Below are 14,307 nucleotides of genomic sequence, written 5' to 3' on the forward strand. Positions count from 1 at the left end.
AAAGCTGTAATTTGTTCTGCAGTTATCAGCCTGCATTAGAGGGTTATGATAAAGTGTGCTGCTTGAAAACTAACATTCACATCTCTGTGCATTTGACAAATAAAAATGTATACTGAGATGCTATTAAATCTGTAAAGCCACTGTTCTAGTTTTCAGATACACTGATTTTTGTAGCTCTGTGCATAGCTCTGTTTTTTCATGAGTAGTTATCTGTTTTCATGACAGGTGGTCACTAACTGCCAAGAGAGAATCCAGCATTGGTGAGTGAAAGATGGTTTTATTACACTTCTGAAATACTGATGGGGTAACCTACTTGTGTTTAAATAATGTGTTTACTGTTTGTGTGTGTGTGTATGTATGACTAGTAATTTAATTCTTCTAGTAATCTCCATTTTGAATGCCTTTGATACTAATTCATATTGTCTTTCACCCTTTTCTGAATTACATATTTCTGATTTCCTGATGTTGTGTTACCGCTTGTATTTATTCTAAGTGTCTTTTTTTAAAGTTAGAATAATATTAATATCATTATGAATTGGAGGCTGAGACATTTTTGAATGTGACATAAAGAGCTCTATTTTGGGGATATTTCTTGTATTTTAGTAGAAAAATAATGGGAATCAGTTACTTTAAAATAATGATGGAAATAGGGCACAGAAATGTTTTCCCAAAGTTTGAAAAAAAAAAAATCCAATTTTCTACTTTTCAGAGCTTGTTTCATTGTACTTTTTTTTTTTTTTTTTTGGAGAGAAAGCATATCTATTTTAATGTGCTAATCTATAGTTAATAGGACCATGTTTGGTAAATAACACACTTTCCTTTGGCTTCTGAGGAAAATGCTCAAGTTAATGGTGAATAAAATCTTATGAGTTGTCATGAGGTATAGCTGTTGATCTTACAGATATCAAATTACAATATATCCATGCTGTGCTTACAAAGATTTTACTGAGAGAACAACAGGAGCTGTCTTGATTATTGTCTGCAGGGTTATTGCAAAAATCATGGTAACTGCCCCTTTAGTGGTGAGATTAAACCTTCGGTTATACACCATCAAGCATATAATATTTTAAATTTATTTTAAGAGGCTTTTTCTTCATGCCTGAGAGATCTCCAAGGAAATAATTTATAGTTAGTGTATATCAAATGTTTTTTGGTTTAAATGCACATAGGCTGCAGGCAGTGGATAAGAGTGAAAATTGGTGCAATCTGTGCACATCATCTTATTAAATTTTGACTATTGGCTTGAAGAAAATAATCTAAAACTAATAATATCCACTTTATAAATAAAAATTCAGGACTTCATTAATTTTCAATAAATGCATTGTTGTAGTTGCTTCCACTGGTGGTGTGAGTCTGTCAGCATTTCCATAATGGACCATTTGCCTTTCATTATACATTCAGTTCAGGTTAAAACTTGAAATATAAGTCCTTGGCTAAAGAATTTTTTCACCTGCACATTTAGTCAGAGTGGCCCATTTTACAAATAATTTCCAGGGGAAGTTTTATTAACGTGGACTTCTATCTATTGGTTTTGGCAAGAAGTTCAGGAAATTGGAAAGGTATTCACTGGGAATAGACACTAGTTTACATAAATGGGTGAATGGTAACTTGCTTCTGGTTTGTTTTATAAGATTCTTATTAGAGAGTTCTTTAAGGATAAGGGTACGTTTTCATCCTTTTATTCACAGCCCCTCCTGCTGTGTTTGGCATAAAATGGGCACTTGATAAATGTGTGAGTAAATGAAGAAATGTGGTTTATTTTCTATATAACATTTTAGTTTACAAATACTCTAGTAGTATACAAGTCTAGTGAGCAGTGACAGAAATGTGACATTTACTTCATGGCAGGTTCATGTGACCCTCAATTTCACTTTTCAGTTTTTTAAAACCCTGTAAACTGTAGAAGCTTAGCATATTTGCCTACACGTATCTTGAAGTAATATAGTACTTTATAAATTAAAAAATTAAAATTATTTTTTTCCAGTTAAAATTTGCATTTTCCTCGGAATCATTTCTGGTTTGGTTCAGGAAACAGACTTTTCTGTTCGCTTTTAATAGGATCTATATATGGTATATTGCTCAAATCTGAATGGCCAGTAAATTCATCAATTCATTATATTAAAAAACGGAAACCAGAGTGTCTCTGTTTCCCTGAAAGCCAGGAAATTGCTGTTTGGGAGAGTCGTGGAATTCTTGTGACATTTTTGCGTTCTCTTAATTCCTTAAACAATGGTTGAGTTTCTACCATTTGCCAGTATTGTGCTGCTGTTTGGAATTGCAAGACCCTGCCATAGAAAAATTCATAGTCGGACATTAAACAGGGAAATCACAATAATTTTGTGCTATTTGTGGAGATATGAGGCAAGTATAGGAGTTCAGAGGCTGGAGCCATTCTTAGGGTGTTTCACATACTACTTTTAAAAGCATGTTGCTTTAATTCTTATTTAACCCTTGGTATTAGCCTATCTAAAATATAATTTCTGTTAAGCTCCTATTCTTTATGGGTACATACCAATATAATAAAGAAGAACAAAATATATGGTTTGAAAAATGCATTCTTATGCTAGTGATGTTTATGCTTGTTTGTATACTTTTTAAAGGATTCTTTAAGGAACAAGTATGTGTATTCTAGGTTCAGAAATAATCTAAATTGGTTTTTGTTTAAAAAAAATGTAGGACAGGGAGTAAAAATATTTGTAGAAAGATAGGAGTGAAAATGATCTGGGACCACAGGATCTACCCCAAAAAATCTTTGAGAAAATTAACTAAATCCTAGAACTTTGATGAACTAAGACATTTATATTTGTTTAATTAATAACAGATAATAAGGAAAGATTCAAGCCTAATGGATGAGAATTTGTACAACATTATTTTAGAGCTAATAATAATGGTTTTCAGTTTAGTGAGGATTAAAAAATGTTTTTTAATCAAACTTTTTTTCTTTCTAATCCCTTTTACCTAACTCAGGAAATTAGGTATTTTGAAATCCACACACTGTCATCTTATTAAAGTGTGAGGATACTTCCCAGTGTTTGGTCCACTAGTGGCTGATTATTTTGTTTGTGGATTATTTGTAATTTTCTTTTTAATTCTTCCTTAAAGAGCATGGCATTTGGAGTCACAGACCTATATTTGAATCCTGTCATTTGCTAGCGTTTTGACCTTGAACAGTTATGCTAAGAGTCTCAGTTTTTTCTTGTAAAGTGATGATGATACTACTTAACTCACAGGGTTGTAGTGAAGATCAAATGAGATCATGTCTATAGAACACCCTGCCCGGCACTCAGTAAGTATTAATAGGAACTCATATACCTCTTTTGAAAATTTTAATTGTCAGACAAAAAAAAAAAAAAAGCCAGTGCTTTGTAAATATTCGTGAATATTTAGTGTTCATTCTATTTTTTGTCATGATGGAGAGTTGGGTTTCTGTGATTTATTGTTATAGCTTTACATTAATATTTTTAAATCACTTTTTGTTAGGAAGAATTTCAAATAAGAGATGATAGGTAGTATAGTGAATCTTCATGTACTCATCAGTTGGCCTTGATAATCATCAACTCATGATTCTCTCTAAACTGTTTCATTGCAGCATCTTATCTTGCCATCTACTCCTACCTCCAATTTTTTTTTAAACTTTTATTTTAGATTTGGGAGGTACGTGTCGAGGTTTGTTGCAAAGGTGCATTGCATGATGCTGAGGTTTGAGGTACAGTTGAACCCATGACCCAGATAGTGAGCGTGGTATCCAGTAGGCAGTTATTCAGCCCTTGCCCCTGCCCTTCCTCACCGCTCTTGTATTCCCCAGTGTTTATTGTTCCCATCTTTATGTCCATCTGTCCCCAGTGGTTAGCTCCCACTTATAAGTGAGAATATACAGTATTTGGTTTTCTGTTTCTGCATTAGTTCGCTTAGGATAGTGGCCTCCTGCTGCATCCATGTTACTGCAAATATTTCTTCTTTTTTATGGATATGTAGTAGTCCATAGTATATATGTATCACATTTTTATTATCCAGCTCACTGTTGATGGGGAGTTCCATGTCTTTGCTATTGTGAACAGTGTGGTAGTGAACATTCAGGTGCATGCATCTTTTTGGCAGAATGGTTTTTTTTTTTAGGTGGTCTATATTCTGTAATGGGATTGCTGGGTTGAATGGTTGTTCAGTTTAGTTCTTTGAGAAATCTCCAAACTGCTGTCTACAGTGGCTGGACATTCCCACCAACAATGTAAAAGCATTCCCTTTTCTCTGCATTCCTGCCAACATCTGTTATTTTTTTGACATTTTAATAAAAACCATTTTGACTATCCCACCTCCAATTTTGAAATGAAGCTAAGTCATTTTCTATCTGGAAATATTTCAGTATATGTCTTTAAGAGTCGAGAAAAAGTATATATTAACTTTTTAGGACTTAAATAAAAAATTTTTAATTAGGCAATACATTTACATGTTTCAAAATTTAGGAGGTATGAAAGGATGTAAATGATGTATAGGTTCCTCCCTAATTCTCAGTTCTGTTTTCTTTTTTTTTTCTTTTGAGATGGAGTCTCACTCTGTCATCTAGGCTGGAGTGCAATGGCATAGTTTTGACTCACTGCAACCTCTGCCTCCCAGGTTCAAGCTATTCTCCTGCCTCAGCCTCCCAAGTAGCTGAGATTATAGGCGCACACCACCATGCCCGGCTAATTTTTTTAGTATTTTAGTAGAGACGGGGGTTTCACGGTGTTGCCCACGCTGGTCTTGAATTCCTGAGCTCAGGCGGTGCACCCGCCTCGGCCTCCTAAAGTGCTAGGATTACAGACGTGAGCCACTGCACCTGACCCCTCAGTTCTGTTTTCTGGAAGCAAGTTTTTTTTTTTTTTTTTTTTTTGCCAATTTCTCATAAATCTTTTCAGAAATGGTTTGCGTAATGTGTTTTGTGTGTGTGTGTGTGTGTGTTGTGTGTGTGTATTCATCTACATGTTTATATACGGCTCCCATCCTTTTGGACAAAAATGAAATCAGATTGTACCTGTTCATTTAATATTATATCTACCCTATATCATTAACTAACTGTTTCTCTTTACCTCATTCCACAGATTTTATTGTGTGTCAAACGTTTAACTTTTAGGATTACTACATGAGACCTAGAACTATTTTTTTTTAATAAATAATTGCTACATCACCCAGAGCACAACTCTGTAACTCAAAATATATCCTTGCTAAGATGATATATCTGTTATTTTATTGCTCCTTAGTAAAATTGCTCCAGAACTTAGTGGCTTGAAACAACCACCATTTGCTTGCACATGATTCAGTGGGTGTGCATATTAAGCTGGCCTCGCCTGTGTGGTTCTTCTGCTTGTCTTGTCTGGACTCACTGCTTTGGTTGCAGCCAGTTGGTGGCCGGGTCAGCTGTATTGTCCAGAATGGCTCACCTTCAAGTCTAGTGGTTAGTGCTATTGGTTGAGCCTTTGCCTCCATGTGCTCTTTTATCCAGCTTACTTTCTGTGGGCATCTCGGAGCAGCAAGAATGGAAGCTGCAAGGCCACGTTACGTTGGTCAAAGGAACTCACAAAGCCAGCGCAGATTCACAAGGTGGGAAGATAACACCCACCCGTTGAGAGGAGGCGTGAAAAAGAATTAATGGTCATTTTTAATGCACTGCAGTGACTTTATTGAATAAGTCCTGCACGCACAAAAAGCAAGGCTTTGTCCTTTATGTTGACTGGTGAGAATGAAATGAAATAGTACATATGATGCCTGGCAGATCATCTTTATGTTAGGCATTACTTACAATTGTAAATCATATGCATGTGAGTTGTAAAAAATTTATTGCCTTACTTCCTTTATCTTAAAAGGATTTTTGGTAAAGGTATCTTTGAAATTACATGAAGCAGACTTAAATATAGAAGAAGATACTTTGTTCAGGTGTTTAATTTTGGAAAGAATACTTCAAATTTAGACATAAAAGTTCCAAAACACTTCGGCATGTGAGTTTCGAGAGAGTCTAAAGCAAATACTTCAAATTTTTTATCTTTCACAGGAAACTGGACAAGAATAATTGTTCAGAGGAAAAGAGTAACTAGTTTCTATTAGAATTTATAGTCAAAGCATATAGTAGGAAATAACCAAGAAAGCATACCTGTATAGGTAAAAATCTCAGGTGAAGATTTGATTTTCTCTCTTTTTTTTTCTGTTGAAGTTATTCTTTCCTATCAGTCAGTCGGGATGGGGATACCTGTTTTATGCACACACACATTGTATAGTTGTCTATATGTCTCATGTTTTTGAGGCTTTCCTTGTGCACAGAAGCGCTGATTTCATTGTAACAATGCCATGGTTTACAGTATATTTAATATACCTGAAACTATTTTCTTGAGTTGCCTTCACATGGCTATATAACATTTATTTTATTATGTATAATATGTGAAATATTGATCTGCATACCTTTAAAACTTGTAAAAGCTGGTAACTTTGTTCTACAGTGTTAGGTAGATTTGTAAACTGTGTTTTTCAGAGTTTGTATTTTACTGACTACAAAGTTTTCAGTCACTATTCTGTAGAGGGCCTTCTGTTGGGGCTTTTTCTTTATGTTTTTTTTTTTTTTTTTCTCCTTTTTTTCCCCTCCTCTTGAGTGGAGCAGAGAGCAACTTGCAAACTTTCTGAAAGTTTTACATGTTTCTGTTGGAGTTTCTGCAGTTGTTTATGAAAGTCTTAGGGATAAGGGGGAAGAATCATATATGTCAAATCTTTTTGTCATTCTTTAAGTTTCTGCACAGTTTTTAAAAAATGGTGTGGGTTAGTACATAGTAAATTTGGAACTCGTCTGTGTAATGTTTCAAAGAAATTAAGAGGCAAAAAAAAAAAGATTCAAGTTGAATGTTTAAATAATTTTTTTAAATTTGAATTAGGTTTTTAAATTTTTATTCTGAATATAAAATGAATGCATGCTTAGTTATGGAAAAGTTGAAATAAGAAAGGAATAAAGATAAATTTACTCATAATTGTAAAGATAAATGAATTCTCTCCCTATTTTTAAAACATTCCCTTTTATTCCCTCTAGCTTCTTAATTTTGTATGTGTATTTATGTGACTAAAGTCAAATTGTAAATGCTTTTTTCTTTCTCTTTTTAAAGAGTTAAATGATTTTTAACTTGTGATTAGAATTTATTACTTATAGAAGTCCTCAAGCTTTTATGTCATGTTTTTGGAAGCAACTAACTAGTTTGATATTTAACACACTTCTGAAAATGAGAGGAAAACTTACATGTTATAGGAGAGTATTTTTCCCCTGAAGAGTTTTAAACTATTGTTTTAAAAAAATCCCTAATCACAACCCATCACCTAGAGTAGTCTTTGATGGTGATGTATTTTCATTGTCATTATGGCTTGGTTCAGTTTCCCATGACCAGCTTAAGTCTAGGGAGTATCTGACTGAGGCAGAGGGCTTAGGGCTTACTGCTTTGGGCATGCCTCATAATTTTTTTGTCTTTGTCTCAACTGTATTAGGTTTGAAAACTGTACTTCTTTGTACTTTTACGTTTTTTCATTTTCCTTTTTTTTTTTTTATGAAGAGTAACATCCAATAAAACTCTTAAGCACAGAGTCCTGTTTGAGGATGAAGATGTAAATATTTCAACCACCACAGTGCTTGTCTGAAAGGCACATCACTCGGTGATAATCCTGAGTGCTTGTTCTTATTTTGAGAAATATAAGTCCACATTCCACTATACCAAAGATAGATTGGGGTGGGTATCGGTGTAAGACTTGGGAGAAATGTAGGCTGTAAAAAGTTGAGGCATGCCTATAATTTACTTTTTACTAATTCATATTGAATTCATGACTAAATTGGTGAGGGTTTTCATGTTTTTCTTTTATTTTTAAGTCAGTTGGTAATTTTGAGAATTTTTAAATATTTGGTAGGTTCAAAACCAGGATTGCCAGTTTTCACTGTTGTAAAATCTGTTGAGAAACTTTAACTCAGAGGGATCTATGATTGGGCCTCTGCTGAAACTATATGTAAAATGTGAGTCCTTTCTCTCAGGGAAGAGTCTAGAATTTTTCTAGTTTCTCATAGGGATCAGTGACCTAAAAGAGTATTTAAATTGCTACTGGAATTAAGAAAACTCACAAAATTACTTTTTTCTAGAATATGCTTTAGAAAGAAAATATAGAAAGTGTAAAGTAGCAAAACCTATGAATTATGGTAAGATTTAATCAGAAATTTGCACAAAGTTTCAAAGCTTAAGTCAGCTACAAACTCATCACACCTTTTCTAAAAGGTCCCTCCCTTTGATTTTGTAATAGGAATTTATATTAGTTATAGAAAATTTGGAAAATAAAAAGAACAAAAATTACCTATAAACTCATCAGTAAAAATTAACTAGCCACTATAGGATGTTTCTTTCAAACTTAGATTAATGTGTTTTTACTTACTTTTTAAGGTTTTTTACTTTGAATTCACCTCTCATTTTCTTAGAGCAAAAGATAAGTAATAAATGAAGAAACAGGCACCTATGGTAACTGACAAATCTTCAAACACATGTGTATGGTTGTTGTAGAGAGAACAGTAGAACAGATTTTTCTGTCCAGGCTTACTATGTTATCCATTGTACTCTGTTTTCTCATTGTTGAAAAGTTAAATTGAAGAAATCTAGTAGAATGTTAGCTCCATCTCTCTTTAGATAATTTTGTTTAATTGACTTGAAAAAGATAATTTTGTTTCATTGACTTGAAAAATTACGTTTTTATATGTGGGTTAATCTTGGTATCTATGTCTAATAGTAAAGTTTTCTGGTGGACTCATAAAATATAAAGAACATAGATTATTTCATCAGCATCTTCTGATGACATAAATTCCTTGGTATAATAGAGTTATAAAAAAGGAATATACCACCATTCTGCCTGAATTTTGTAGTACATTTCAGTTACTTATATCAACTGAAATTACTAAGTATTTTGCCATGACCATTTAGAAAAAAAGTCTAATGCTGTTGATTTAATTCAAGTACATTTAAATTTTCCATGAGGAGTGTTTCTTTTCCCACCAAATTACACAAAGCATAACAATATAGATCCCTTTTTCAATAATTTTTTAATAAAATGTGACTTTATCAATTTGTTTAGATTATTTAAAAGGATACTTGAAAAAAACATTATTTCTTGCTTTAGTAACTGGAGAACATCTCTTTACCTCTATAGAATCTATGCCCAAACTTAATATTCCTCTCTTTTCTTGATTTTAGAGGTGAAAAGCCAGGCATCCTTCAAGCTAGTGGATCTTTGACAAAGATGCATTGCAAAACAATCAGAAAGGCATGCTATGTGTGAGTGATGATCCCTGCAGCATATGCCGTAGGCTTGTTGTAGAGGAGCTGCTCAATAAATGGTGGATTCAATTGAAACAAGGCTTTTTTGGATGCTTAATGGGAAGTTGTAGGGTGGGTATAATGGACTAAAAATTATTTCTAAAGAAGGTTATATATTTACTTGTATATATTCCAGAATCTTTGGGTTTTATCGTTTCCTAAATTAAAAAATAAAAATGTAACTCTGTCCCAGATTAGCTCAGATGTTAATACTTATATATAATTTTTTTCCTTTTTTCCCCTTTTAGGCATCTCACAGTATTTTCTGCTTGTCTGTTTAGGATGTTAGTTAAAGGAAAAGGGAATGATAGAAGTTTTTTTTCTTTTTCTAAAAATAAACTGGTTCAATGTTAGTATTTGCTGTCTATTTTAACTTCCTAAAGTAAAATTAGCAAAGTCTTATTGTTTCAACCTGATGTAAGTTTTTTCTCCCTTTTTTATTATTTAAAGGTTGGAGTCTTTATCCCTGGCCTCAAAGGATGTAGACTTTCTTTTTTTTTTTTTTTTTTAATAGAGTTTTATTTTTGTCAGTCACTTTTAAGAGGATTAAAAATGTTGATCCCTTTCGTATTTCCTCGTCCCTTTAAAAAATTCTATTATGGGCCGGGCGCGGTGGCTCAAGCCTGTAATCCCAGCACTTTGGGAGGCCGAGACGGGCGGATCACGAGGTCAGGAGATCGAGACCATCCTGGCTAACACGGTGAAACCCCGTCTCTACTAAAAAAAATACAAAAAATTAGCCGGGCGAGATGGCGGGCGCCTGTAGTCCCAGCTACTCGGGAGGCTGAGGCGAGAGAATGGCGTAAACCCGGAGGCGGAGCTTGCAGTGAGCTGAGATCCGGCCACTGCACTCCAGCCTGGGCGACAGAGCGAGACTCCGTCTCAACAAAAAAAAAAAAAAAAAAAAAAAATTCTATTATGACAAATTTCAAACATACGAAAGAGTGAATCTTGATCACCTGTCTGTCTGTACCCTAATCCGTTAATCCATTTTTTTCTGATGAATTTCAAAGTAAGTTGTGGACATCTGTGTATTTCACCCCTAAATACTTGAGCATATACCTCATTTAACTTGATTTCTCTCTTACTTTCTACAATTTTATGAAAATGAGCTGTTCCCCATGGGGTCTGTCTTGATCTTAATCCTTCGAGGGTAAGGCTAACTTGTGGTTGTGTTAATGGTCTTCATCACTACTGCCTGTTTTTTTTTTTAATTTCCTTAAAAGGTACTCTGAAAAGGCATATTACACATGATTAGCAAGATTCAGAAAAAGGTGGTTAAAGTTTCTTAGATGCTTTATACCTATGCTTTAGTTCTTGTTTTCTATAAGGAATGTTGCATGAGGATATTGGAAAAAAATTTAAAATTAAGAGTTGAAGGTGGAACCTAATCTATAAGGATCCATTATGTTGAAGCCAAAGAAGCAGGTCTAGCTATTGTAAGTAGGCTGGAGAGGTGTTTCTTAACTCTATCTGGGTTTTGTTTTCCTGTGAAGAAAATTATTTTAAGCAATTACCATTTTTGATTACTGTAATATGACTCCTGTGTCCAAAAATTAATTACTTGTTTCTAATTATTAAAATAGAAAAAAAAACTGATCAAAGTTTGTTAGGAATAAAGACCCTAGACTTACCTCGGTAATGCATTAGTTCTTAGTGTAACTTTTGTATTTTCTGTTGCATAGGCTTTGTGATCTTTAACAGGATTATTTAAGCCTGAAATAATAGAGAGACTATTTGGAGATCACTGTTTGACTAAGCGTTTGGTCCCGAACATTTCCACGAATGTAGCCTTTAGAGAGAGAGGGTTGTTCCTCAAGCTGTAGTTTCTTCCAGAGACACTGCTTGACTCCTCCTGGCCTCCCTTCATAAAGGATTTCTGCATGGGCTGCATTTTAAGTGATCTTCTACTTTATATTTTTAGAAAACTATTCAAAATTTATAAATAGCAACTCTAATCTTAAACTGCTCTCCAGTATGTCCACATTTTTGTGCTAGAGAGAATTATTAATAAGTTGACAACTGAGTATGTTTGACTTGAAATACTGACATTGATCTCTGGTATTACCTGTTGTTGAACCTACTGTTCTTTTAATGTACAAAAGAGATGTTTTGTGAGGAAGTTTTTTTTTTTCTCCTAAGCATTGTTACCAAAATAAGGCCTATTGAATGGTAACTTTAATAGTAGCTTCTTAATATTCATAGAAACATTTAGATATCTAGGCTGGTGTATATAGTCCTTGAGCATTTGCAGAATTACTTATCTGAAACGTAAATAAGCTGTTAGTGTTGTGTTATTAATAGTGAGTGTTGACTGTCTATGCACTATGCCAGTCAGTCCTATGGAGACATTCTCCCATTGATTGCTCACACCAGTCCTGTTTCCAAAGCCCCTGAATGGTTACGTTCAGCTGTACTGTCTTTCAGCAAGTTACGCTATTTGTGTCAAGTTGATTAGTGAAATCTTGTGGGTAATAGTCTTTCTTGAAAGTTTTGGAATTGGTGTTTTTGATGCTTCATGGAAAAAATGAGTTTTGAGTTTTGGAACCAACATAGTAGATGTTCCATGCTGGGCAGTGTGTTAGACCTTTTATATTTAATTCTGTTGAACCTGTGAGATAAGTATTAGTCCAGTTTTGCCATTGAAGATACAAAGACTGAGGTGAATTTGTGTAAATTGCATGTAGAGCTTTTATTCACTCTCTGGTCTGACTTCAAAGCCATGTTCTTTCTGGTACATAGCCTTGTGCATGAAGTTGTTTGCCATTTTATCCATATAAAAATTTTCCAGGAGGAGGATTTTTACCTTAAAATAATAAAACATGTTTTATATTTATTTATAGAAAAGGATTTTTTTGGGGAAAGTTTATAAAAAGCAGTTGCACACTAGAAAACGAGAAAGCTTTCATGAAATAATGCAGGTCAGAAGACCTAGCTAGGTCAAACTCGTTGCTTACCTCATCTTGATAGAGGAGATCTGGCTTCTTGCTATGTGGGTTTTCCATCTTCCTTCTAATTTGTTTTCTGTAAGAGAAAAATATTGATAAGTGACGTTTATTATAGGATATGTAAAATAATATATATTTGAAATTCCTTAAGATCTTAAGGCTAATTTTTTAATTAATTATTCTACTGTTGCTTCAGGGAACTAAGCAGTAAGCTGAAACCAATTCTGTGATGTTTATAGCGTAGTCATTTATATTATCTGGAGAGTTGTTACCTACATTGCAGTTTATCCTGATTTCAATTTGACAATGTCTACATGTTCTTTTAAATTGCTTGCTGAGTTGGTGAGTTTTTGTTTCTGTTATTTTTAAAAACTGACAACATCCTTCTGCTTAAAAAAAATTCAGCGCTGTAGTTTTGCTTGCAGCCTGTATTTTAGCAGGAAACCCAATCTCCAGCGAAAGTTTGAAAACGGGCATCTTGGCATAGGCTGCTGCCTGGTATTACTCAAAAAGAAGGGCTGTTCATTTCCAGCAGGTGTTAAGAGCTGAGTAAGGCCCATAGCATGGAAATACGATCATCTCTGCCACTACAGAGTTACGTACACCTTTTGGTTGTTTGAAATTACTTATTTGGTAGCTCTGTTTGATATAGCAAGAAACAGACTCCTAAGCCAGATTGAAACGCCTTTTGTATTATCTCTACTTAATTTCTTCCACCCCCCAGTTGATTCTCTCTTACCTTAATCACATTATTATGAATAATTGAAGAGCCGATAACACATTTTTCAGTCTAAAGTTTTCTGATGAGGACTAAAGCATCTGATCAAATTTCATGTTCATGATTTCAACTTCACAGCCAGTATCTATTCACTCAAAAGCTTTATTAAATCTCTTCCTTCGGCCCGGTGTGTTGGCTCACGCCTGTAATTCCAGCACTTTTGGGAGGCTGCGGTGGAGGGGATCGCTTGAAGCCAGGAGTTCGAGACCAGCCTGGCCAACATGACGAAGAAACCTAATCTCTATGGAAAATAAAAAAATTAGCTGGGCTTAGTGGCATGCGCCTCTAGTTGTCAGTTACTCCGGAGGCTAAGGCAGGGGAATCACTAGAACCTAGGAGGTGGAGGTTGCAGTGAGCTGAGATTGTACCACTGCACTCCAGCCTGGGCAACAGAGAGAAACTGTCTTAAAATAAATAATCTCTTCTGTCTTCATCTTGAGTCCCTGCTTCTCTCCAAACATCAGGTCTTCTTTTACTGTCTCCCTTAATTTTCGCATTTTATTTAGTCCAGAGTCTTGTATCTTAAAAAACAGTAATTCTCAAAATTTGAGTATTCTGCTTCTAAATGCTGAAGTCCCTGAAGAGTCTTAATTCTTCAATAAATGTGTGGTAGAATAATGCCATTGCTAAACTTTATAAAAACAGGGTTTTAAAACTAAAAACCACAATAATCTTTAATTTGCTAAAATTAGGTTTTTGATTAGCTTGTTTTGTGATACCTGGCCTACTGGTCCTCCCTAAGTGCTGGGGTTACAGGCGTGAGCCACCACACCCGACCGAAAGAACAGATTTAATAAAGCTTTTGAGTGAGGCCGGTGCAGTGCCTCATGCCTGTAACCCCAGCACTTTGGGAGGCTGAGGTGGGCAGATCATGAGGAGTTCAAGACCAGCCTGACCAACATGGTGACACCCCGTCTCTACTGAAAATACAAAAACTAGCTGTGCATGGTGGCGCACACCTGTAATCCCAGCTACTCAGGAGGCTGAGGCAGGAGAATTGCTTGAACCCAGGAGGCGGAGGGTGCAGTGAGGTGAGATCACGCCACTGCACTTTAGCCTGGGCGACAGAGCAACACTCTGTCTCAAAAAAACAAAAAGGAAAAGAAAAATCGTTAATAATTTGTATATTTGGTGTTTTTTTGTCAACAGGAAGAAGGTAGATAATGACTATAATGCCCTTCGAGAAAGACTCAGCACCTTGCCTGATAAATTGTCTTACAATATAATGGTATGT

At 34.8% G+C, this 14,307-nt stretch overlaps 1 protein-coding gene across 1 annotated transcript in view; it reads left to right on the forward strand.

Moving 5' to 3' along the window:
• Window positions 1-14,307, forward strand: part of URI1 (URI1 prefoldin like chaperone) — a 74,443-nt gene that overhangs the window by 28,466 nt on the left and 31,670 nt on the right. Inside the window, 2 exon segments of the mRNA XM_033225580.1 lie at window positions 226-260; window positions 14,223-14,301. Coding sequence (XP_033081471.1) covers window positions 226-260; window positions 14,223-14,301 — 114 coding nt within the window.

The sequence above is a fragment of the Trachypithecus francoisi genome, unplaced genomic scaffold (genome assembly GCF_009764315.1).
Source record: "Trachypithecus francoisi isolate TF-2019V2 unplaced genomic scaffold, Tfra_2.0 Lachesis_group12, whole genome shotgun sequence".
In the NCBI taxonomy this organism is placed as follows: domain Eukaryota; kingdom Metazoa; phylum Chordata; class Mammalia; order Primates; family Cercopithecidae; genus Trachypithecus; species Trachypithecus francoisi.